The sequence below is a fragment of the Heloderma suspectum genome, chromosome Z, assembly GCF_057233095.1.
Source record: "Heloderma suspectum isolate Gila_16-S chromosome Z, 16-S_ref, whole genome shotgun sequence".
Taxonomy (NCBI): domain Eukaryota; kingdom Metazoa; phylum Chordata; class Lepidosauria; order Squamata; family Helodermatidae; genus Heloderma; species Heloderma suspectum.
This window is the reverse complement of record NC_139476.1, coordinates 3,160,174-3,184,584: the sequence shown is the minus strand read 5'-3', so window position 1 is coordinate 3,184,584 and position 24,411 is coordinate 3,160,174. Positions and strand designations below refer to the sequence as shown.

General features: G+C 47.0%; 1 protein-coding gene across 1 annotated transcript in view; it reads right to left on the bottom strand.

Annotated features, from left to right (window-relative positions):
* PTPRS (protein tyrosine phosphatase receptor type S) overlaps positions 1-24,411 on the bottom strand; it is a 276,893-nt gene that overhangs the window by 152,304 nt on the left and 100,178 nt on the right. Inside the window, exons 3-5 of the mRNA XM_084826131.1 lie at positions 19,563-19,708; positions 16,245-16,386; positions 6,152-6,340 (exon numbers count right to left, since the gene is read on the bottom strand). Of these exons, the coding sequence (XP_084682257.1) occupies positions 6,152-6,340; positions 16,245-16,386; positions 19,563-19,708 (477 nt within the window). The remainder of the gene's footprint in view (positions 1-6,151; positions 6,341-16,244; positions 16,387-19,562; positions 19,709-24,411) is intronic.

The following is a 24,411-nucleotide window of genomic DNA, read 5'->3' as shown; positions in this document are numbered from 1 at the left end:
AGAAAGTGTGTGCGTGCGTATGGGAGGAGGATTAATGATCCTGCCATCAGAGAAGCTGAACTCCTGCATAGCTACATGAGTCACTGATCTGAGCATAACAGATTCAGAGAAGGAAAGCACAGGGCGGAGACTCACAGAGAGGCGCAACAGGGAGCACTCTCTCGTTATGCTTTCATTATGTAACGTTCATTTCTCTCGCACGCGCTCTATGCACCCCGACAGTCCTCCCCTGGCACAGTTTGGGACATACTAGGGTTAAGAGATACAAAAATGTCTGCTGTCCCCCCCTGTGACGAACAGAGCCTCGCAACAGTGCAGGGCCAAGCAGCATGTGAACGTATTTTCCTTCTGAAATGCAAATGGGCTTTTCCTTTCTCCCCCACTGATGTGTTCATGGAACCCATCTGGAAGGGTTGGTCATCAAAGTAAGTCTGTGCTCTCACTGCCATTTTTGGAAATGTCAGTAAAGGAGGCCCGATATTATAAGTTTGAGGGGGCCACAGGCAAAGTATGCACTAGCGGCAAAGTATGCACTAGCGGCAGCATTAGCGGCAATGTCAGGTGGCTGGGGGCGCAATTTTACGTCCCCACAATGCCCCAGAGCAACACTGGGGCATTGTGGGAAATTAAAATGGCAGCTAGGCACAGCTGTCTGGTGTTGCTCAGAGCACCACGCAGGGTAAAAACAAAGATGATAACAGCATGCTCCTATACAGACCTTAGCTCCACCAAGCCTCATTTTCAAGGCCAATTCGTACGAATTGCCTGAATGAAAGAACACTCTGAGTAACGAAATGCTGCGGGTGGAGGAGAAAGCGAGAGGGGAGCAGCGTGGGAGGCAACGAAGGAATGACTCAACTGTGGCCACCAGTGTAGGCCAACAAACCTCATGCCAGCAAGAACAAAAAAGTAAACAAAAAAGGAGGCCAATTAGGCCGCTGTCGGGTTTCCAGAAATTCCGTCATGGCGGACGTTTCCAATGGAAGGGGCAGTGCCCTGCCTGCCCCACAGGCTGGTTTTCAAAATGGTTCTTCTTACACAGACAGGGGCTTTGGTAGCGCGAGCCTCTGTGTCCCCCACCACCACCTCCCTTGCTCTCTTTGTCTTCCTTCTTCCTACATTGTGAAAAGAGGCTGGCTGGGGGATACTGGGCGTTGTAATCCAACACAGCCAGAGGGCACCAGGCTGGGAAGAGTGTCCTAGACTAGGTTTGGGGGCTTCATTCTCAGAGATGGCCTGCAGTTGGTGTCGCAACGAAGGGCCAGTTCATGCCAGCATCACAGTGTGGCAAGGTGCTGGTGACTGTGAGGGGTGGTGGGGAGCCCACCGGGTGTTCTTGGAGCTCAATTCCCATCAGCCTCATCAGGACTGGAGCCTCCACAGCAGAGCTGTCTGTCTGTCTTGCAAGGCCGGCCCAAGATATCGTGCTGCCTGAAGCAAAGGACAACATGGCACCCCCCTTCCATGTACAGAAGCCAACTGGACTGGACTCACAGTTGAATCTTACTTCAACACCGGAAACCATAGTGTCCTTCATTGCACTTGAGGGCAGCAAGCTAGCTTAGGGGTCACAGGGCAGGCTGAGTAGCATACACAGCTCTCTCCTGCAACAGCGTGCTCGCCACTCAGCATCTGCTGCCTCAGGGGAGTACTTCACTCTGCATACTGGTAGGGCCGGCCTGACCCGGCTGTCTGGGCTACCTTCCCGATCCGAGCCAGGCTACACGCATGTCAAAATTCTGCGAGAGCACAGGGGAGAAAGGCACCCCCAAACGTGAAATGTGGCACAAAGTTTATCTTCCTTGGCTGTACCTTCGGGGAAGGACAAGCTCAGTGGTATAGCCCTTGCTTTTGCATGCAAAAGATCCCAGGTGGGGCTGGGAAAAGACCCCCCCTCTGGAGCCACTGGGGAGCAGCCTTCTCCAAACTGGTGCCCTCCAGATGTTCCGGATGACAACTGATGTCCCAGGATCCCTGACCATTGGCCATGTGGGCTGAGGATGATGGGAGCTGAACTCCACAAACATCTGGAGGACGCCAGGTTGGGGTAGACAATACTGAGCCGGACGGACCCTTGGTGAGACTTGGTATATCCTAGTTTGCTATCATCCTACTGAAATCAATTCCTTATTCAGAACCATGAGGACTAGAGTCTTATTTTGTTTTCACGGAACAGGCTATTGTTCAGCGGCTGAGCACCTGTTTTGCGTGCAGGAGGCCTGAGTTTCCCATCTGAAAGCTTGGGGCGCTGCTGCCAGTCAGTGTGGACAAAGATGGGAGTATGAGGCCCACCAGATCTTGCTGGACTACAGTTCCCATCATCCCTCAATGGTGAGGGATCATAGGAGTTGCCGTCCAGTAATATCTGGAGGGCTATACATTCCCCATCTCTGGTGTAGACAATACTGAGCTTAGATCAGTGGTGTGAGCCAGTACAAGCCAGCTTCCTATGTTTATAGCAGGCAGTGCCAGTATTTGGTGAGGTTTTCTGCAGGGTTTTGCTCTTTTCTGCAAGGGAAGGCTGTATCTCAGTCCCTGTTTTGCATGCAGGAGGTCCCAGGTTCAATCCTCCTTGTAGGCCTGGGAGAGAACCCTGTTTGAAACCCGTCAATGTGGACAGTCCTGGGTAGAGAGACCAATGGTCAGTCTCAGGCAACGTCTTATGTCAGCGTGCTTTTTCTTTTTGAAAATAAACGGAAAGCAACTTCAGAGCGATGCTTCGACGTGTCTGCCGAGTGTGTCAAAAGCCAGATAGGTAGCGAAATAAGATTACCTTCCATTCCAGGTGGGCAGGTGCCTTCCCATGACCAGCAAAAGCCAGGAGAGATTATAGCCATGAGGAAACAACTGCATCAAATGATGCAAAATCTCTCTTAATTTGCACAGAGGTTGCAGAAGTCAGCTTTTCAAAATGGGCCTCTGAACGAAGCATGCAGGCTTGGTGAACCGTGATGGCATGCATGCCACGTGTGTTTAGGGATGTTGGAGAAATCCATTTTGGGGTGGAGCTTGACAGGTTTTCCTCGGTTCAGCCCCGGACTTCGTTCTGGTTCCCAGTGTGGCACCTGACTAGGTCTGTGGCGAGTTGGGACAGTTCAAGGATTTTCCAGGCATTTCATGCATTTTTTCAGAGGTTCCACAATTTCCTCAAATTTCTGAGCAAACTGTGCAAATTACAGCCCAATCTATGCATATTGCTCAGAAATTTGCACAAATTGTGGCCCAATTTGCACAAATTGCTCAGAAATTTGCACAAATTGCAGAACCTGTGGAAAAATGGGCAAAAAAGTTCCCATTTTGGGAAAAAACCTGCTGCTCAGCTCACAAATGCAAATCAAGTCTTATGCACCGTGGAATAATGCGGGGTGAAAAAAGAAACAGATTTCCCAGTGACGGCCATCCCTAAGTATATTTAATCTTCTACCTGATTCTTGTGTAAAGAGAAAATGTCTTACCTGACATTTTCCCTTACTGGTTCTTTTCAGGGGGCTGGAGCTGGGTGGTTTCTCTCTCCCCCTTTTTTTCTTTCAAAAACAGAGGACTTCTATTGAGAGCACTGGTCAGTAGACCATTAATATATGATTAATTTTTGATTTGTATAAAAGAAAGATGAGGTAGTTTCAGTGTTGGGATGAGTAGCTATCAAAATATTTTGAAAAATACAGTGACAGACAAGTACACAGGACAGAGACATACACTGACACAGAACTGGGGGGAAACACAACAGACCACCAAAGGAAGAACAGTGAATGCAAAGCCACAAGGAAGCACATCACAGAATAAAAAGCAGTAACTAAATAGCTGAAGGACATATGAATGGGCAAATGGAGGCAACAGTGGAGAACTGACGTCCGTCGCAGAGGTTGAGGTATGTCTGTTTGGCCTGTGCAGCTTGGTGGATCGCCACAGCCTGCTCCCCTTGAGACCACTCTCCAGTCTGGCATATGGGTTGAAACCTTTGCAAGATGAAATTCTAGTAGCTTTGGAAAGCCCGTGGTGCAGGGTTTCTATTTTCCAAAGCAGGAGACGGCAGGGCGTGAAGGCAGCCCAGCAGCCATGACACTTGGGCCTGGTGAAGGCAAAGCACTCGGCACATGCTAAGATGCACTCATGCTGTCCCATATCTTCCAGGACTCAGCCCTGGTACTGCAAACAGATTCTGGGGATGAAGTGTCGTTGTGACCCCATGCATTTTTAGATGACTTTCACTGTTACAGGCTTCCCTACTCCAAAGGATCCTGGGAACTGTAGTCGGATGAAGATGCTCAGAATGCCATTAGAGGTACCCTCCTCAGACTACAGTTGCAGGTTTCCCTGTGGGAAGAGTGAATGAGTGTTAAACCATTTCAGTCTGCAGTGCAGATGTGTCTCTTGACACTTCTGATTAGGTGTCAATATGAACTTTTACTCATTGATGCACACACCAAACATACAGTCACCGGGTTTCTTGGTCTTCCTAACTGGGCAACGAAATTGCGCGGCAGAAAACAGAACCTTTGGCAAATTTGTTTTCCTGCACCGCTGACCCCTTCCAGTGCCATTACCAAACTTTCTGAAAGTGGGGGCCTCGTCTAATCGAATACTTTGGTGCATTACACATGGGAGAGGTATTTTGCAGTTGGTAATCCATGCAACTTTTTTTGGGTGGTGGCAGGGGAGGGATGGGGACCTTGCTCATTGCTAGTTAATTAATATAAATAATTTCTATCCCATTCCTAGGCCAAAAACAGGCTCCTGAAGCAGATTACATATAATCGGTAGAACGAAACTATCCCTGCCCACAAGCTTCCAATCTAAAAAAGACATGCAAGGAAAAAGGGATGGGGACGGAAAAGGAAAAAAATAAAATAAATTTTAAGCGGGCCTGATGGAATGGCCCTGCTTTACATCTCATCTCTTGGTTTTTTTTGGGTGGGGGAGGGAGGGAGCAGCCCAACTGGAGCAGGGCCTGATGTTCCTGCAGCCTGTCTCTGTCCCCCTCACTCCATCTTCTGTCCCACAGGGCAGTCCCACTGTTAGTGGGGCAGGCTGCAGGTTTCAGGAGTTAACAGGCTGGCTGCTGGTTTGAGGACACCCTTGAGAAGATGCCCTTTGGAGGGTCTCTCCTGCATCAGCTGGCTTACTTGGAAGCAACAACAGCCGCCCTCCAATCAGTGTCACTGTTTAGAATTCCCACAATGGCTCACAAAGGTCTGGTGCCATGGGGCGGGGGTTTTTCAGGGGGACCTGCTCACGTGGCTCTGGTTCTCAATCCCTGGACTTCTAGTGCTGCAGATAGGCTAGCCTAGCAGTCAGTAGCTGGTAGTCAAATACACTCCCACCAGCCCCAAGACGGAGAAAAGAGGACATGTCTGTGGAGAGCAGAAGCTGATGCTGCTAAGTTCACCGCCTCTTCCCATCAGTTTGGCCCTGCAGCGAAAGCTGAGTGAGCAAAGGCCGTTTCTGAGCAGCACACCTGCAGCCTCACCAAAATATCTCCCCTCTCCTAATCCCCGGTGTAGTTTTTAATATATCTTTATCTCTTTATTAATTCTAGTCCCCACTTGGCCATGAAGCTCACTGGGTGACTTTGGGCCAGTTACTGACTCTTAGCCTAACCTTCCGCCCAGAGTTGTTGTGAAGATAAAGTGGAGAGGAGGGGAGGATCATGTAAGCTGCCTTGAGTTCCTTGCAAGAGGAAAAAGGTGGGATAGGAGAAGGAGAAAGAGAAGAAGATCTGTCATGCAAATCACAAAGACAGAAGGAATGCAGGTTCACACTGGTCTTCACATCCCCTCCACCTTGATATATTGCACCGGTCTTCACCTTAAGTTCTAAATGGCTACCAACACTCACAAAAGGGGGTTAATCCTTAACATCAGTAAAGGGAATCCAGAGATGGCCGGGTGTTCAGTCAGTTGGGGCAAAGTTGCACGAATTACCAATTGTCACTTTCCAATGTGTGCACAGCTTAACAAATGGCTTCTGAAGAAGACTCTCATGAGCTCCAACCTTTAGTCAGAAGAAGGTTGAGACACACGCGCGCGCGCACGCGCGCGCGCGCACACACACACACACACACACACACACACACACACACAGAAATACATATTTCACAGATTGTGAACACCTGAGCAGGCTCTCCACTACTAAGATGGCAGGTCCGCCTTACCTGATCTCAGTTGCTTTATCCTTCCATTGCTAGCACTGGGGTCGACAGGCAAGAAATCTTTAAACCATGTTATTTCTGGATCGGGGTTCCCGCTAGCTGCACACAGCATGGTAGCTGTCCGTGTACGTTCCACCACCTTCAGCTGGGGTCCCATGTCAATGATTGGGAAGCCGGGAGGCAACTGGTCCTCTGTTCAAAATTATACAGTGAAAGCGGGAGAGGTTAGGACATGTGGAGCCTTTAGAAAGGAATAGGATCAGTTTGAAGATAACCTTCTGTTGTCACACTACAGTGACATCATCTTTATAGAGAAACCCAGGAGACATGGGAAACTACATTAGAGCAATACGACAATGGAACCAATTACCTGGGGAGGTGGAGGGCTCTCCCACACTGGAGGCCTTCAAGATGAGGCTGGACAGCCATCTGGACAGGGTTGGACTTGATGGTCTTATAGGCCCCTTCCAACCCTACTATTCTATGATTCTATCTTTGACTTCGATTCCTGCATTGATCAGGGGGTTGGACTCGATGGTCTTATAGGGCCCTTCCAACCCTGCTATTCTATGATTCTACATGCACCCCCTGGGAGACATGGGAAAGTACAACTCTCATGCAACCTGGAAGGAAATGCTTTCTCTCAAACTGCAAGTTAGGTTCATCCCACAAAACTGAGTGACAAGAAGCTCAGAACAAACAAGAGGAAATACGTTGTTTCTTCACGTAGTATGCTCTCAGTTTACGGAACACGTGGCCACCCAATGTGCAGCAGCTCATTAAAGTAAATGTCATTTAATATTTTTTTCAATTTTTCTGGAGTGGGGGAGGGATTATGTCTCAATGGCTATTAAAATAAGACCTCTATGTGCAGAGGCAGGATACCTCTGAGAACCAGAACCCCGCTCTCTACCCAGGACCATAGAATGCTGCTGTCAGTCAGAAGAGAAATCACTGTGCTAGAGGTCTAAGGCAACTTATATACTGAGGGTTCATAGCTCAGTGAAGGAACACGTGCTCTGCAAGCAGAATTTATGAGGAGAGGGACTTTTCAGTGGTGGCACTCTGTTTACAGAATGCCCTTCCCAGAGGCATTCTGTAAACATTAAAACATCGTAATTGAGCAAAAGCAGTTTTCAGAACCGCAGCAATAAAACAGCAGCCCTGCCCAATAAAAAGCACATCCATTAAATGCTGCTTGAAAGAAGCTGATTTCCCTGGTATCTATCAGTCCAACAATACTGGACTCCTGGCTGGACATGCGATAAGCTTGCTTTCATAAGAACGTTTCAGTTCTAATCTAAACCTAACACTGATCAACATCGCCAAGTAGTATCTGCAGGAGAAGCATGATGCATACATACAAAAGGAGAGGGCCTTTTTTGTGGTGGCACCCCGATTTTGGAATACCCCCCCAAAGGAGGTTCTACTGTCACCAAAATTACAGTACACTCACAGTGTACTGTGATTTTAACTCAGCAGGACCGACTCTTCTGTCAGGCAAAGTGAGGCGGCTGCCTAAGATGCTGGGGGTAGCGGCGACAGACACAGTGTGTTGAACCCTACCCCATGACATGGGTAGGATCTGGGTGCACAAACACTACCATAGGAGTAAATGCAGAAAGAAAAAGTGTGTGTGGTGGAAAGGAACCAAATGTGCGAAGAAATGACAGGATACACTATGCATTAATATGAATTTCTCTTGGACCTCTCCTCGGATTTTTGAGGGTTATATTTTTGGCCCTATGGGACGAAGAGGCAGGCGACAAAGAAGTATGGATTATATTGATCTACATATTGATCTGAAACAGAATGTTGCTTTGAAACCAGCTCAGTCCGTGTTTGAAGGCCACTCTGAATTTTGGCAGGGGGGGGGCATTTGTAGCTCTGCTTCATGTGGCAAGATGTCTTGGGTTGGCCCCGTGGCTAAGGTTTTTTCTGCTCCTGCTATCTTATTTGTTATATCATATTTGTTATTTTAATGCGTTGAATGTTTACTGTTTTTAAGTTTTGAGGACGTATTTTGTCTTTGAAAGTAAAGGGTTCTATAATCCTGAAAAGAGGACGATAAATCGCCATGGTTAATAATTGTTAATAATCTTTGTAAACTGTACAGAGAACTTCGGCTATGGGGTGGTATAGAAATGCAATAAATAATAAGGAATAATAATAATTGTTAATAATTATTAACAATTGTTTAAATACCTGGAATAATAATAATATTAATATCAACAACAACAACAACAACAACAACAACAATTTGCCCAGGCATTTTAAGCGATTCTATTGTTTTTGTTTTGGGCTTTTTTACAAGTAAAATCTCTGTTTCAGCATCCTGAGACGTTTCTCTTCCATTTCTCGGTCTATTTGGATGCTCTCCCGCTTTTGCACTTCTTGCCATTTTATAGTTTGCCACCCTGTGCTTTATTGTTTGTAAGGTGGTTGTGTTGTTTTTATAGTCTTGTACTTGTTATTTCATTTTTTTTGTTTATGTTTTGTCCACCCCCTAGAATCCTTTGGGAAGAAGCGTGGTTTGGAAGGTCTTAAGATAAAATTTTTAAAAACTGGATCAAGTTTTAGTATATGAGAGAGAGAGAGAGAGAAGTTCCTCTCTCTCCATATCGTTAAAAATTTTGTATGCATCTATTTTAAACGCTTCCCCGCACTCCAAACCGCAGGTTATTGCATTTCATTTTGAGCAGGCAACTTCTTACATCCAATTGGCTGGAGGTGACATCATGCATTGAAGCTTCCAACTTCTCTGTTCGATGCCTGTCCAATGCCGCCCCTTCCTGGCCTGAATTGGCGCTTGTTAATTTCACAAACTAATTAATCTGCCAAGAGATAGAACAGCCCCTCTTGACAGGCGGAGTGTATATTATATGTTCAGGAGAGAGAGACAGTCTGGTTGGGGTGGGGGGAGATGGAGACTGTTAGGGATGGCTTGCGACAACTATTATTACTGAGTGTTTCTAATTAAACAAAAATGTTAATCTTGTGGCACATTGTGCAGAATTCCTCGGAGTTTAATTAAAACAACTGTGGCCGGAGGCGTGATCAGATTTGAGATGAGACTGGTGGAGGACGCTCCTCCCAGAGGTTGACACGTCCTGTCAACTTGAGAAACAGGCCGAGAGAAGGATGAACACTGCTGGACCTTCTGCAACGGCATGGCGACAACAGCACGCCCCTAACGTTGCGTTGCTGACATATAAAAACATGAAAACGGGCGGTGCTCTCTACCGGCAAAATGTTCACAAGCATGTTAGGGAACTGCCTTATACAGAGTTGGACCACTGGTCTATTTTGCTCAGCAGCCCTCTAGGGTTTCAGGCAGGGGTGTTTGCATCTCTTACCTGGAGATGCCAGGCATCGAACCCGGGACCTTCTGCATGCAAATGTTAAATGGAGCCCTGCTAGATTAGGGTTACAGGACATGTTTCCCACAGATACCTCCAAGAAGGCCCGGAGGAGGGCAGGAAGGAATTTGGGGGTTTAAACTAGAATCTGTCAGCATCCACTCAACCTTCCATGCACCGGGGGCCGAGTCTCATATGCCAAATAAACAAAAGAAGTATTTGCCAAACTTCGGGAGCTCTACAGAGAACTCTTGCTTTGCTGGTCATGGGTAAACTGGCGAGGATTTCGCAGGGCCCAAGAGCTCTCCCACTCGTAAAACGTGTTCGGCAATTCTTTCGGATTTCGACATCTCACCAATCTTTGACCACACACTTCCCCTAACATCTCCGCCTTTATAAGGGATAGCAACTTGCTCTTCAAAATAAAAACACACCGCCAAACCCTGGGCACAGTTCCCAGCCACTCCCACAGAATGATGGCATGTGGTTGTGAAGACATTGGCTTCCGATGTCAAAGGGTTTAAAAAAAAAAAATACTGAAGAACTTTTCTAATGCTGTGTTCACTACTCAAAAGCGGGGGAAATATAATCCCACCAGGCCTCAGCTTGAGTTAGATTATTGTTGGGGAAAGGCCACAGCACCTATATTCCTATTTAAATCAGCCATTGTATTCAGAACCATGAGGACTAGAATCTTACTTGATCTTTACAGATCAAGACGGCCTGCTCTGTGGTGGCCCCACACCTTTGGAACAAGTTGCCATCGGAGGTCCGCCATGCTCCGTCACTGCAGGCTTTTAAGAAGGCCTTGAAAACATGTTATTTTACCACGGCCTTCTCTTGATATGACTGTTATTGTTGCTGTTACTGCTGTTATCATGGATGCTGGTTTTACTGCCGGCTTTTATTGTTGTTTTTATGCTTTTATCGCTTTTAATATTTTAACTGGTTTTATGTATTTTATTGCTGTGAGCCACCTTGGGAGGGCTTCTGCCCTGAAAGGTGGCAAAGAAATATTTAAAAAAATAAAATAAAATATATATATAGGAGGGCCCAGAGCTCAGTGGTAGAACACCTGCTTTGCAGACGGGTCCCTGGTTCAATCCCCAGCCCCAGGTACTGGCCAACGAGATCATATTATGCCGGTACTTTTCCAGCTGCACTGGCTGCCAGCCCATTTCCGGGCCCTATTCAAAGTGCTGGTGTTAACATTCAAAGCCCTGAACGGCTTGGGGCCAGGTTCTCTGAAGGATCGCCTCCTCCCATATGTGCCTGCCCGGACCTTAAGATCATCGTCAGCAGCCCTTCTCCGTGAGCCCCTGCTGAAGGAAGAGGGTTTTTCTGCTGAGACCCCCACCTGCCCCCCGGCTGTGGAATAAGCTCCCTAGAGAGGTTTGCCTGACGCCTATGTTTTTACTCCTTCCGGCACCAGGTGAAGACCTTTTTACCCTCCCAGTATTTTTGCATTTTAGTTTCCTAGTCTTTTAGCTTTGGTGCTTTAAATCTGTATTTTAAATCTCTGCATTGCTGCTAGGTTTTATTCTGGCTGTACTGTTATATTGTGGTTTTAAGCTTTCATATTTTATATTTGTTTATGCTATGCTTCGTAGTTTTAATTTTTGTGAACTGCCCAGAGAGCTTTGGCTATTGGGTGGTATAGAAATGAAATAAACGAACGAACGAACGAATGAATGAATAAATACAATAAAATCTCCATGTAAGGATGGAAAGGATCCAGGATTGAAACCCTGGGGAGCCACTGCCGGTCCGTGTAGACAAGATTGACCTGGAAGTATCAACGGTCTGACTTGGTTGAAGACAGCTTTGTCCGTTCTTATTTAAACCAGCCCTTTATCCACAACCACAAGGACTAGAATCTTATTTTGTTTCCTTAGGGAATGGACCACGGCTTAGTGGCAGAGCCCCTGCTTTGCATGCAGGAAGTTTTTAGGCCAGTCCCCCGCATCTGCAGGTAGGGCTGGGCAAGGCCCCCTGTCTGGAACCCTGGAGAACCACTACCCCAACCTGGTGCCCCCCATACATTCTGGACTACAACTGCCACCTGTCCCAGCCATCATGGCCCTTCCCCCAGAGCCCCTGCCAAAGGAAGCAAGGTGGGTGGCTACCAGGAAGAGGTCTTTTTCTACTGTGGTCCCCCGACTGTGGAATGAGCTCCCTAGAGAGATTTGCCTGGCACCTACATTGTGCTCCTTCTGGCGCCAGGTGAGGACCTTTTGTTCTCCCAGTATTTTAGCATTTTAGCTTCCTAGACTTTTAGCTCTGGTGTTCATAGAATAGTATAGAATTTTTATTTTTTTTTAAAAAAACAAAACATTATTATAAATTTTAAGTGTTTTAAATCCGTATTCTGAATCTCTGCATTGCTGCTAGGTTGTATTCTGTTTGTACTTTTATACTGTGGTTTTAAGCTTTTATATGTTATATTGTTTTATGTTGTACTTTATGGCTTTAATTCCTGTGAACCGCCCAGAGTGCTTCGGCTAATGGGTGGTATAGAAATGAAATAAATAAATAAATAGCCAGGGATGTTTTGGCCCTACAGCTCCCAACATCCCTGGCTATTTATTTATTTATAAATAAATCTGGAGGGCACCAGGTTGAGGAAGGCTAGAGTGAGATGTACCCATGGTCTGATTCCCTATAGGGCAGTTTCCTATCTTAACTTTTAGCCAGAGGGGTCACAGCTCAGTGGTAAAGCACCTAGTTTGCATGTGGGAGGTCTCCAGTTCCATCTCCACCTCTCCATTTCAAAAAGAGCTGGAGAGAGGGCCAGCCCAAGAGTTTTTGCTGCTTGGGACAAAGGACAGGATGGCGCCCACTCCAATTCCATGTACGAAAGCTGACTGGACTGGCAGATGAATTTTCCTTCAACATTGGAGATGGGACAGCAACCACGATCTCCACTGAACTTGAAGGCAGAAGGCTAACTTAGGGGGTGCAGAGTAGGCTGAACGGCACACAGCTCTCTCCTTGAACACCTTGTTGCTGCCTCCCAGCATCTGCCACCTGCGGGGACTGCCGCACTATGCCTAATGGTAGGGCCGGCCCTGGCTGAAGATGACCTCTATCTGAAGAACCGCTGTTAGTCAGAGTATAATCTGCTGGGGTACATGGACCAACAGTCTGGCTTGGAGTAGTTTTACTATGTTCCCCGCGCAATCTAAATTCACCTCCATTTAGCCGAAACCCTCTGCTTCTTGGCCTTGATAATGGAGATGGCGGGGAAAGGACAAAAGTGGAGAGAAGCTTGGCATGAAAAGAAGAAAGGGGAAGAGGGTGGTGAAGGAAAAAGAAGAAATGGAGAGGACGGGGAGAATGCCTGTGTGCTGGCTTGATCTTTGTGAAAAAAAGCAGAGGTTAATAGATTCATTCTTTGTCTTTTTACTTTCTCAGCAGTTACAAATGAGTCCAGCACCTGGGAAACAGAAGTCGATCTTTACAGCCCGAAAGGCGAAGAGAGGTCAGGGGGATAACTTTGTCTGAGTGAAAAAAAGGGGGAGTGAGAGTGTGTGCATGAGCCACTGAAGGCAAAGGGACACACAGAAATCTAGATCAAGGCTGCAGTCCTATACTCACTTGTGCAGGAGTAAGCCCCATAGAACTCAGGGCGACTTGCTTCCGAGTAAATGTGTGCAGGATTGCCCTGTCAAAGCATCTCCTTCCGTTAAACACATGCCCATCAGCCATATCCAATTTGGGGTTACCTAGTGAACCGGATGGGGAGACAGCTTGGCCCAAGTGGGTTTATTTGGGGTTTATTTGGGATGTCCTTTAGTCCAGTTCACAGAATTTATCTTTATGTCGGGTGGAAAAAAACCTAGAATACAGGCTTGTTTCCAGAATATGTCTTTAAATGGTATTATGTTGTTGTTGTCGTTGTTGTTGTTGTTGTTGCTGTTAACAAGAACACACAACAATAATCATGCTGGAATCAGCATAGGAGTCGGCATTTATGTATATTTCTTTTGAGTAGTTTCATACTTCATACTGGTTAGGCCTCATCTTGAGTACCGTGTCCAGTTTTGGCACCACACTTTAAGAAGGATGCAGACAAGCTGCAGAGGGTTCAGAGGAGGGCAACAAAGACGATCACGGGACTGGAAACAAAGCCCTGTGAGGAGAGACTGAAAGAACTGGGCATGTTTTGCCTTGAGAAGAGAAGACGGAGGGGAGACAGGATGGCGCTCTTCAAGGACTTGAAAGGCTGTCACAGAGAGGAAGGCCAGGATCTCTTCTCGATCATCCCAGAGTGCAGGACACGGAAGAATGGGCTCAAGCTACAGGAACCCACATTCCAGCTGAACATCAGGAGAAACTTCCTGACTGTTAGAGCAATACGACAGTGGAACCCATGACCTGGGGAGGTGGTGGGCTCTCCCGCGCTGGAGGCATTCAAGACGAGGCTGGACAGCCACATGTCAGGGATGCTCTGACTTGGATTCCTGCATTAAGCAAGGGGTTGGACTCGATGGTCTTATAGGCCCCTTCCCGGCAGCATATCCCGGTACGCTGGGAAGTCTCTCTATCTGAAACCCCGGAGAGACACTGCAAGTCACTGTGCACAAAATTCAGCTGGACAGCCTAGTCGTCCAACTCGGTACAAGGCAGCTTTTTATGTTCTATGGACCACAAGGACAACCTCCAAAATGGTACCGTCACCACAATGATCACGTTCTTAAGGGCAAAATGATGCGTGTGTTCACCAGACTCTCGCATCAAGACCACCGCCAAACCAGCCACGGTGCGCTCAGGAATGGCAAACGCTGTCTGGCAGGAATTGTATTTCCTCCACCCCACCATCCTCTCGTCTTCCAGTTCTGGCAACAGTCTGGGAGGATAAACATTCCTCTCAAGCCAGTGAAACCCTGGCTGGGTGGCAACCTTATTCACTAACCAGAGAGCCACACCAATTAACGGGCAGCCTATTGAGGCCTAGCGTGGGAAGGAACTGGCTGTGACGGGGCCACATAATGGCAGCTGGACAGGGCGACTTGTCAACGGGTCCCCCCCCCCGCCCCCCGGGGTGACACTCTCCTGTTTGCCAGCACCCAGCGGAGTTGCTCCGACAAGGAACACAATGGACGCCTCAGTCCCCCCCCCCCCCCGAACAAGTATTCATCGGTGGCCTGGCCAATCGAACACCGGGACCACGCAAGACTTCTTCTCCTTTTTTGGGGTTATATTTGTTGTGTTATCAAAGGCTAATTTCATTTCAATATTTATTCATTAAAATCACATCAGCTTCGTTATTTGTTAGGGCTGCTTGTTCGTTTTACTATCATTAGATCCTCCCACGTAGGTTGTTTTATTGTAGATGTTTCATAAGCATATCTGTTATAGAGTAAGACTGATAATTAGTGAATCCCTTTGTCTCTTTAGTGATTTTGATTCAGTATTATGTACGTTCTTCTTTTTGTTACCTTTATTTTGTTAACCTTATTTCGAAATAAAATAAAAGTTCATGGGAAAAAAGAAAACAGAGGTTCAGAGCAGGGCTTGCGATATCTCCCTAGGGAAAGCTGACAACCCCCCTCTTCCGGACGGCTCTTGAACAAAAAGCTTGTTTCATCTGGAAAACATTTTATTTTATTTTATCTACCTACCTACCTACCTACCTACCTAATTACACACATGGTTTTTACCCTGCTGCATCTAAATCTAAATCTGAATCTATCTATCTACTTTTAATGTGTGTTTTATTGTGGGGGAAAGGCCATAGCTCCTATGTTCCTATTTAAATCAGCCCTTTTATTCAGACCCATGAGGACTGGTATCTTATGTGATTTTTACAGGAGGGACTGGAGCTCATTGACAGAGCTCATGCTTTGCTGGCAGAAAGTCCCAGCTCAATCCCCAGCTTCTTCAGGTAGCGCAGGAAAATCTCCTGCCTGAAACCCTGGAGAGCCGCTGCTGCCAGTCAATGGTGACAACACTGGGCTAGATGGACCCAGGGCCTGATTCTGTATAAGGCGGCTTCTTATATTCCTCTGTTTAGGGGAAGGCCCGTCACTGATTGGTAGAGGACCTGCATTGCATGCCAAAAGTCCCAGATCCAATTCTGGGCACCTCCAGTTAGAAGGAGCAGTTGTGCAGCTGGCAGGAAATAGATATATATTTGTATGTCCATGTACAAATTCAGAATCAGACGAGGTGAGAATTCTGTATTTATTGATCATTACCTCCCCTAAGGAAGAAGGTGTAGGGGATTTTCACAGTCAAAGGTGGGTTAAACATGAAATAAAGAAATCTCCAGAGCTGCTTTCTCTATTCCTGCTCCTCAAAACCACAAATGGGGATTGGGGGAAGAAAATATTGAATTATGACTTTTATGGTGGGCTAACACCCCCCCAAAGTCCCTGACAAGACATCAATACCCAAATTGCTTCTCTAAGGCTGCAATCCTCCATACAATCATAGAGTCAGAAGGGACCTCAGAGATCATTTAGTCCAACCCCCTGCTCAATACAGGCCCTGTGCTGCAGGGTGCAGCTACAGCATCCCTGATGAGATGGCCCTCCACCCTCTGCTTAAATCCCTCCCACCACCTCCCAAGGCAGTCACATCCGTTGTCAAACAGCTCTCACTGTTTCCTGGGAGTAGGCGCTACTGAAGCCAATGGTTTTGCTCTAAGTATGGCAGCCACTCAGCCCAATCCTAAATGTTAAATTCAGACTTAAGTCCCACTGATTTCAATAAGCACAGTTTCAGGATTTTACCTCTGAGGACGGTGAGTTTGGCGTTGACAGTGATTTCTGCGACGGAATTCTGGGCCACGCACTCATAAACGTTTTCGTCCCTGGGGGTGCGGAGGGGCTGGATCCGCAAGACGGCACCAGCACCTTCGTCAAATTCGATTGTCTGAAGTGGGGAGAGGTGGAGAGAAGAGGAATTAAAAAAGATAAAGTGTTTAAGGTTGGATGTTGCTTTCTGCTTACCAGTTATCTTGTCCATGGTAATTACTTCCCATACATTACTATACCAAGTCAAGAGTATTTAAAAATGTGGAAGGGAATAAAACAAGACGGATGAAGTGAAAATTGCTGTATGCCTGCAGTACGTGGCTTTTAGTGTGTCTTTTTGCTATTTCCAGCCAAATGCAGCGGATGTCTAGCTGTCAGGAGCACCCTAGCTGCCTCTTGCAGTCCCCTCCAATAGCCAACTCAGGACATAGACGACGAGGATTCTTTCCAAGGCTTTATTCCTTTATTACTTTATGACTCTTTCAGATACTAATCACTAGCGACAAAGCGAGGAACAGCACTGGGAAAAGATTGCAGAGTATCCTAAGCTCTGGGTAAGGCAGTTGGTCCCCGTTTGAACGGGAGCCACGGGAAGACCCTGAACTTATGGGCTAGGGAGAGATCCTCCCTCTTTCCCTTGGGTCCTTGGGATGTGACTGTTGTTTGCGCGCCAAGTGAGCGGAGTGCCTCCTTTCGGCGCCCTCCATCTGTCGTCACTCCCTGTGTCTGCGCCAAGCGTCCAGCAAGCCCCCCTCCAGTGCTCTCTCGCTGCCAGGGTCACTATCTATCCCAGGAATGCTGGCAGGAGGAATCTCTGCCAGCTGCTGTCCTTGTGAGAGATGAGCGAGCTCCTCTCCCATGGATTGCTGTTCATCCTCAGAATCAGAACTGCTCTGGGGCTCTATGGGCTCAGTTTCCACCCTGACACTAGCAGACAGTGACCTGGTTCACACAACACGGCAACCCGCACTCAACCCATGCTCAATGTAGCGTAAGGACTGAGTGTGGGCACTGCTGAACCATGGGTTGTTGAAATGTAGGTCCTTGTGGAACCAAGTTGCACCAAGAAACCATTGGTTGTTAACCACGAAGAAGCCACAGTTCACAACCCAGCAACAACCCATGAGTTCTCTTTGTGGGCTGTGTGTGGTTAACAAGCCATGGTTCGTTACCATGGGTTCACACAACACAAGAACCCACAACAACCCACTCTAAACTTTGAGTATGGGTTGAGTGTGGGTTGTCATGTTGTGTGAACCCAGATACTATATTGTTCACCTCTTATACAACTCTGGGAGTCAAAAGCCAGACGTTGGCCTTGAATGGGTGACAAGGAATGTCAGAAAGTGTACACTGCCAAAGAAAGGAACTGCAAGACACCAGCAAAGGAAGCATCTTTGAACCAACAGGGCACAGCACCTCATGGGGCTATTCCATGATCCTGATTTTAGTCTTTTAGTTCTGTTGTTTTAAAACCGTTACTGTATTTTAAATCTCTGCTAGATTTTATTTTGGCTTTGCTTTTGAACTGTAGGTTTAAACTTTTAAATGTTATATTGTTTTCTATGCTGTATTTTTTGGTTTTAATTGTTGTGAACTGCCCAGAGAGCCCCAGATATTGGGCAGTATAGAAATGTAATAGATAGATAGATAGATAGATAGATAGGTAGATAGATAGATAGATAGATAGATAGATAGATAGATAGATAGAAGCTTCCCAGTCAAACCCGCCCACTGGCCTTGCTACCTTTACAGACCACCCCCCTCAACTGCACAAAAGCCAGGTCTTCCATTCATTGACTGAGGGGCTGGTCTTTTCCAAGAATGTCTGCTTCTGATGTAAGCAGCTCAACTCTTGCAAAGCTTCTCATGTAAGCTGTTCCTCGCTCTTGCAAAGTTCTGCTCAATCCTTTTAAGAGCCCATAACTTAAGGTTTGCATGACTGGGCCATCCTCTAAGCAGAAAATACCAGGCACTGGAGGATTTATTTTTATTTCCCAAAGAGGCAGAACACTTTGTACTTGAGCGACAGATGATGCAGTTGTGCAAGCCAGCACTGTGAACTGCGTGGCAGGAACAGCCCTGACTTCCTGGCGTTCTCATTTGCTCTATTCCCAGAGTGGCCTCATGTGTCTGTGGGGGAGCATTCATGCTTCAACAGAGGCCTTGCTCTTGGCTCTGCCTTGCCGACATCGTCCCAAACACATCAGACAGACAAATCCTGACAAGAGGCTGCCCATTTGGGTTTCTGATTGCTCACTGCACGAGCAGTGTTTATGAGCGTACAAAATCCTTCTCCCCAGGAGCGTGAGTGCGGAGAAGCCTGTAGAGAGACATCAGCCCCCCTGCTGGGGGAGGGATGAATACCGGAGATGTTAAAAGGATGCTAAAAAATTTAAGCACTTCCATCACAAACATTTGCATGTGCGTGTGTGTTATTTTATTACATTAGTATCCTGCCAATCTGCCAAACAACTCAGAATGCTCTTGCCATTGCTTCGCCCTTTAACTTCACAACAAACCTGGGAGGTAGGCTGAGAGACAGTGACTGGATGAGGGTCACCCTGTTTGCTTTATGTTAGGCACAGATAGATATGTCATGGTCAGTTTAGTTCAGGTTCTCATTTCTCCAATGCTTTGTTCTGCCTCAATTCTGGATTGGACTGCAATTTATTTATTTTTTTTGGAAAAAACTGCATGGAAATTTGTCTGTATTTCCTTGCACCTTTCCCCCGCCCCAAACCCCTCATTTTTGAACTCATTTCCCCCAAATATTTTCATTGTGCACACACTTGCAAATGTATACATCCCTCTGCCAACTGAATAAAGTGTTTTTGTGTGAATCTTTGGAAATGTATGCATTTTCTGGAATGCTTCTTTTGCGATTCAGCGCAAGCATCGAAAATGTAAAGATTTCAGCAGCAAACCACATTCTGTTTCGTGTTTAGGTTCTGGAGGTACGGATTCAGTAAGTCACACTGAAATGTGAACCGGACAAATTTTTCACCCACCCATACCTACTTCATGATTGATTGGGGATTTGAATCCATGTCTCCCTGTTTCAACATCTTCCCCCACACTGGCTCTGCCTTGCAACCCATAGATGGATTATATTTAAAGGATAAAATCCAACCTAAGCCCTGCTTAGAATAGACCCAATGAAATGAATGGGACTTAAGGACGAACCTAAGCCCCATTCATTTCAATGGGTCAACTGTAAGTAGGACATCTGGTTGGATTTTACCACTGAAGCCTATAGGCGTCAGCTCGTTCTTTTCCACAGGAACTGCTTACCTCGAACCTCTGTGAGTTCACTTTCTTCCCCTTCTTGTTCCAGGTCACTCGAGGTTTTGGGTCTCCGGTCGCTTGGCACACGAAGGACGCCACCCCTCCTGAGACCCCGATCTGGTCCATAGGATTCTTGATAAACTCTGGGGGACCTTTACCAGCAAGAGGGGAGGAAAGAGATAGAAAAAGGGGGAGATGTTTATTTCATACGCTGAATGGCCAATGAACAATACTTAACATTTTTCTTTCAAGAATCACTTGACGTGCTGTTACTTGATTTTACTGATTGATTGTCCCCACCCCCAGCCCGAATCTTGTTTCTTGGTCATGCTAAAGTGTGATGCAGTGTTGGGAACTGCATTTTTTACTAGGAGACACACAAAATGCCCCACAAAGCTTTGGGAGACAGTCATGGCGGAACTGCATGTGCATGGACGGCTTATCTCTGCTTCACTTCTTTCCCATTCTAGGAATGTTGGAGAAATTCGTTTGGATGGTGGAGTTTGGCATGTTTTCCTACGCTCAGCCCCCCAGATTTCATTTTGGTTCCCGCTATGGCATGCAATCTGACCTGCAGGAAGTCGGGCCAGTTTGTGGATTCTCTGGGATTTTTACGCATGGGGGGCGGGAAGGTTCTGCCATTTCCGCTAATTTCAGAGCAATTCACACCACTTGGCTCGCAGACACAAAGTGAGACGCACACAGTCCTGTCTAGCCAAAAACTCCATCGAGCCAAAAAAGAACCATTTCCCAGTGACTAACATTCTTATCCCATTCCCTTCTGTGCATATGTATGGCAGGGTAACCTGTGGCCCTCTAGATGTATGTATACTTAGTTATTTCTACAGTTATATCCCACTTTTTTCCCTCTAAGGAGCCCAGGACAATGGACATGATCCTCTTTCTCTCCATTTTATTCTCACAACAACCCTGTGAGGTAGGTGAGGCAGAGACTAGCCCCAAATAACCCACTGAGCTTCATGGCTGAGTGGGGACTTGAACGTAGGTCTCCTGAGTCCCAGTCCAACACTCTAACCACTACGCCACACTACCTCTCAGTACCGTTGGGCTGTAACTAGCACCATCCATCACCACTGGCTAACCTGGCTAGTGTTGATGGGAACTGTAATCCAACTACATCTGGAGGGCCAGAACTGGTCCACCCAATGTATGGGATAGATAGCGGGGGGGGGGGGTGGCACTGATGCACACCCCCTTCTCCCGTAAAAACCACCTCGGCCTGCATCACACTCAACAGAACCGTGTGCATAAATATGCATTGCACAGCTGTGTGAGACCCACCATTCCCTGAAGGACGACAGAAGGCGGCTTTATGATTTGAGTGGTGGTAAGCTGTGTGCATGTGTGTTTTAAAATACAAAACAACCACAAAACTTTGAGCACAGCTGTGGCGCTGCTGTTTAAATATTTCCGTAAATTTTCAACTAATGAGACGGAAGGAGAATGGGATGGGAGAAGGGCAAGGAGCGGGGTGGAATATAAAACAGCAGGAAGTAATCCTTTCCGCCTGGCTCAGTTCTACACAGCTCAGCATGCCGGCCCCCATGATAATGTGTCCCTCCAACCGTCCGCCCCACATCCAGGTCCATCTAGTGCAAATGCAACATCACCCAAACTCCTAACCGTGATGGGGAGACTGATGTCTTCCCCCCCCTCTGCACTGTATTTACTCACTTCTTTATACCAGGCTCCCCCAACCTGGCTCCCTCCAGATGTGTTGGACTACATTTCCCAATGGCCCTTCTTGCTGGAGATTATGGGAGAAGTAGTCCAACAGATCTGGGGGGAGCCAGGTCAGGGAAGGCAGTTTTGCACAGACTTGCATTTATGTTCTGCTCTCCAAAGCAAAATGCCAGCTCAAGGCGGCTTAAGAAATTTTTAAAATAACAAAACAATAAAAAACAACAACGAGCAGGACCTAATAAACAAGCAAACATGCAAGCCCACCAACTCATGTCATTTTTGCATGTGTTTGCTCGTTAGTCCTTTCCTTCCATTTCCGCAATAATCTGGATTTATTTATTTAAAAAAGAAAACCATGTGGAAATTTGCATGTAAACACATCACATTTTCTCCCATTAAAAACACATTTTGAGAGTTTTTGGACCCAAGAATCACATCGGAATGTTCAGGAAGCACAAAAGCCAGCGGCCAAACAAGTTCCAAGCCACATGTCCATCCGAGAATGTTCAGAAAAAAAGGTTCAGGAAAAAAAGTCCATCTGGGAATGTTCAGAAAAAATGTTCAGAAAAAAAATGTCCATCTGAGAATGTTCAAAAAAATGTTCAGGAAAAAATGTTCAGAAAAATAGTCCATGGGGAAAAAAAGTCCATCTGGGAATGTTCAGAAAAAATGTTCAGGAAAAAATGTTCAGAAAAATAGTCCAGGGGGAAAAAGTCCACCTAGGAATGTTCAGGAAAAAATGTTCAGAAAAATATGACCATCTGGAAATGTCCGGAAAGCATGAAAGCCAGAGGACAACCAAGTTCTGACCCACATGCCCAACTGGGAGGTGCTGATCAGGTCAGCAAAGATCAAATTTTGAGACAGGATGGGATGGCCCTGTGTCCTTCTTTGCAGGGAACAGTTCTCTATCTGAAGGGCTGTCAGAGAACAATCCCCTGATTGAAGGACTGTCCAGTCAAAATCCAGTTTAAAGATCAAGAACCCTAAGAAAGGCGAGTCCAGGGGCCTTGGAGTTGCCCTTCCACAGGTAGCAGCACCTGGTCACAGTCCTCCCCACGAGGTCGAGAGGTATTGTATTTATATTTAAATTTTAGCAATTCTTTCTAAACTTGCAACTTTCTCTTTCCATATATGAAGTAGCACATGTACATTCTATGCAAATCCATGCTCTCTTTTGTCACGTTTTTGACAAGAGAATGCCTTTCCTCTCTTTCGGCAGTGTGTACACTGCCATGGGGGCAGAGGTGAAGCCTGAAAGACCTCAGGATCCCCGTGTGTGCATCAGGAAGTTGGTATCACTGGGCTCCTGCCGAGGTTCTAACCCAGGCAGGGGGGCCCCTGGAGAGTCCCGGATCTGCTGCCGCTACCTGTGTTCACTTCTCCCCTCTAAGCAAGTGAGCTGCCACAGGAGCAAAGAGGGGCAGCCCGCTGGCTGACCACAGTGGTGAAACACACACACCAGGGCATGTGTAAAGAAATCTTCCTGGATTTCCCATCCATGGTTCACCAGCATTACACACTATGACCAACTCTACCATTCCGGACCATTCCCCAAATCAAAATGGCGGACATAGCTCAGCCATCAGACGAAATTAGTGGCTGCCTCGTGTTCCAGGCTGTACGGTAAAACTGCACCAATTAGAAGAAGGAGAAGGAGAAGAAGAAACATACAGGCTATTTAAATTCTGCAGCAACAACAGCAGAGTTGTGCAACCTGCATCAGTGACACACACATTTGCAGTTTGGACTGTGTCCTGCGATTTATTCCAGGGAGGGGCCTCCAGGAGTCTTTAAGCTACCCACTCTCTTTCTGCACCAGTCATCATTTTATAAACCTCTACTGCATCCCGCCCGCCCTTCTTTCTCAACTGAAAAGGCCAAGATTCTTTTTTTTGTGTGTGTAGCCATGAAATTAAAAGATTCTTTTTTTTACCAACAAGAAAAAGCTATAGTAAGAAAGATGTATTTTCTTCCCAGCTACAAAGGCTCTTGCAGGTCACCTATAAATTTTCCTGCCTCCCTTCCCCCGATGCCACTTAAAGTGGAAATATGATGAGCTAAACAGAGGCAGGGGTGTCCCCTCCCCCACCCCAAACACCTCCCATTCCAATCTTGTCAAAAGGAGCTAAAATGCCACACTGGGTCTTTTGCCATGAAGGATTAAAGAAGAGAGAAAGAGAATAAGAAGCACGGAACAGATGGCTTCTCCGGGGCTGAGCGCTTACAAGCCAACTCCACCAATTCCATACCTCGCCTCTCAAACTTTGACCCACCTCTCGTTCCCAGGCATGTTCTGTTCCTGTCACAAGATTTGATGGAGCTGCCACACAGAGCCGAACACGCACGCAATAGGAGTGCAGCTGCCTCTGTAAGGCTGCCACGATCCACCTCAGAGTGTCAGCGGCTCCAGCACAGAGCAGGTTGGCGCCACTCCATTATTGGGATGGCTTTACTGCAGATCGGGACCCGTGGTGGTGGTGTGACGGGATGGGGGAGATGGACGCATCCAAATTCTAACTATTGTTTCCAGTGTTTCAAGTTCCTTGCACATGAGTGTGTACTTGTGGGGGGAGCCAAAGGTGGTCGCTCCTTCAGTTTAGGAGGAGGGTGAGGAAGCAATGACCACAAACCCTGAGGCTGCAATCTTGAGTAGGGGGTGGTGGTCCTTGGGGTGTGTGTGCAGGGAGCGGGGAGGTGTTGCCTGCTTGTCACCCCAATGCAATGAGAAGGGCATTGACTAGAGGTTTGGGGGAAAGGAACCTGACTGAGACAGTGCGGACTCAGTTGCTAGGGGTCCGTTGGGGTTAGTGAGACCATCCTATTTAGAGATTTGACTGCCCATGTGTGGTTTTGGCTGTGTGAAATTGGGCCAATCATGCATTTCAGCAGGCTGGGGGGTGGGTGGGTGGTTGGCGGTGCTGCCTTAAGATCAGAAGATCTTTGCTGGATCAGACCAGGGTCCATCGAGTTCAGCGTTCTGTTCACACAGTGGCCAACCAGCTGCCCAGAGGAAACCCACAAGCAGGACAAGAGCGCAAAAGCACCCTCCTGCCCATGTTCCCCAGCACTGGTGTACACAGGGATACTGCCTCAGATACTGGAGGTGGTATTTAGCCATCAGAACTAGTAGCTATTGATAGCCTTCTCG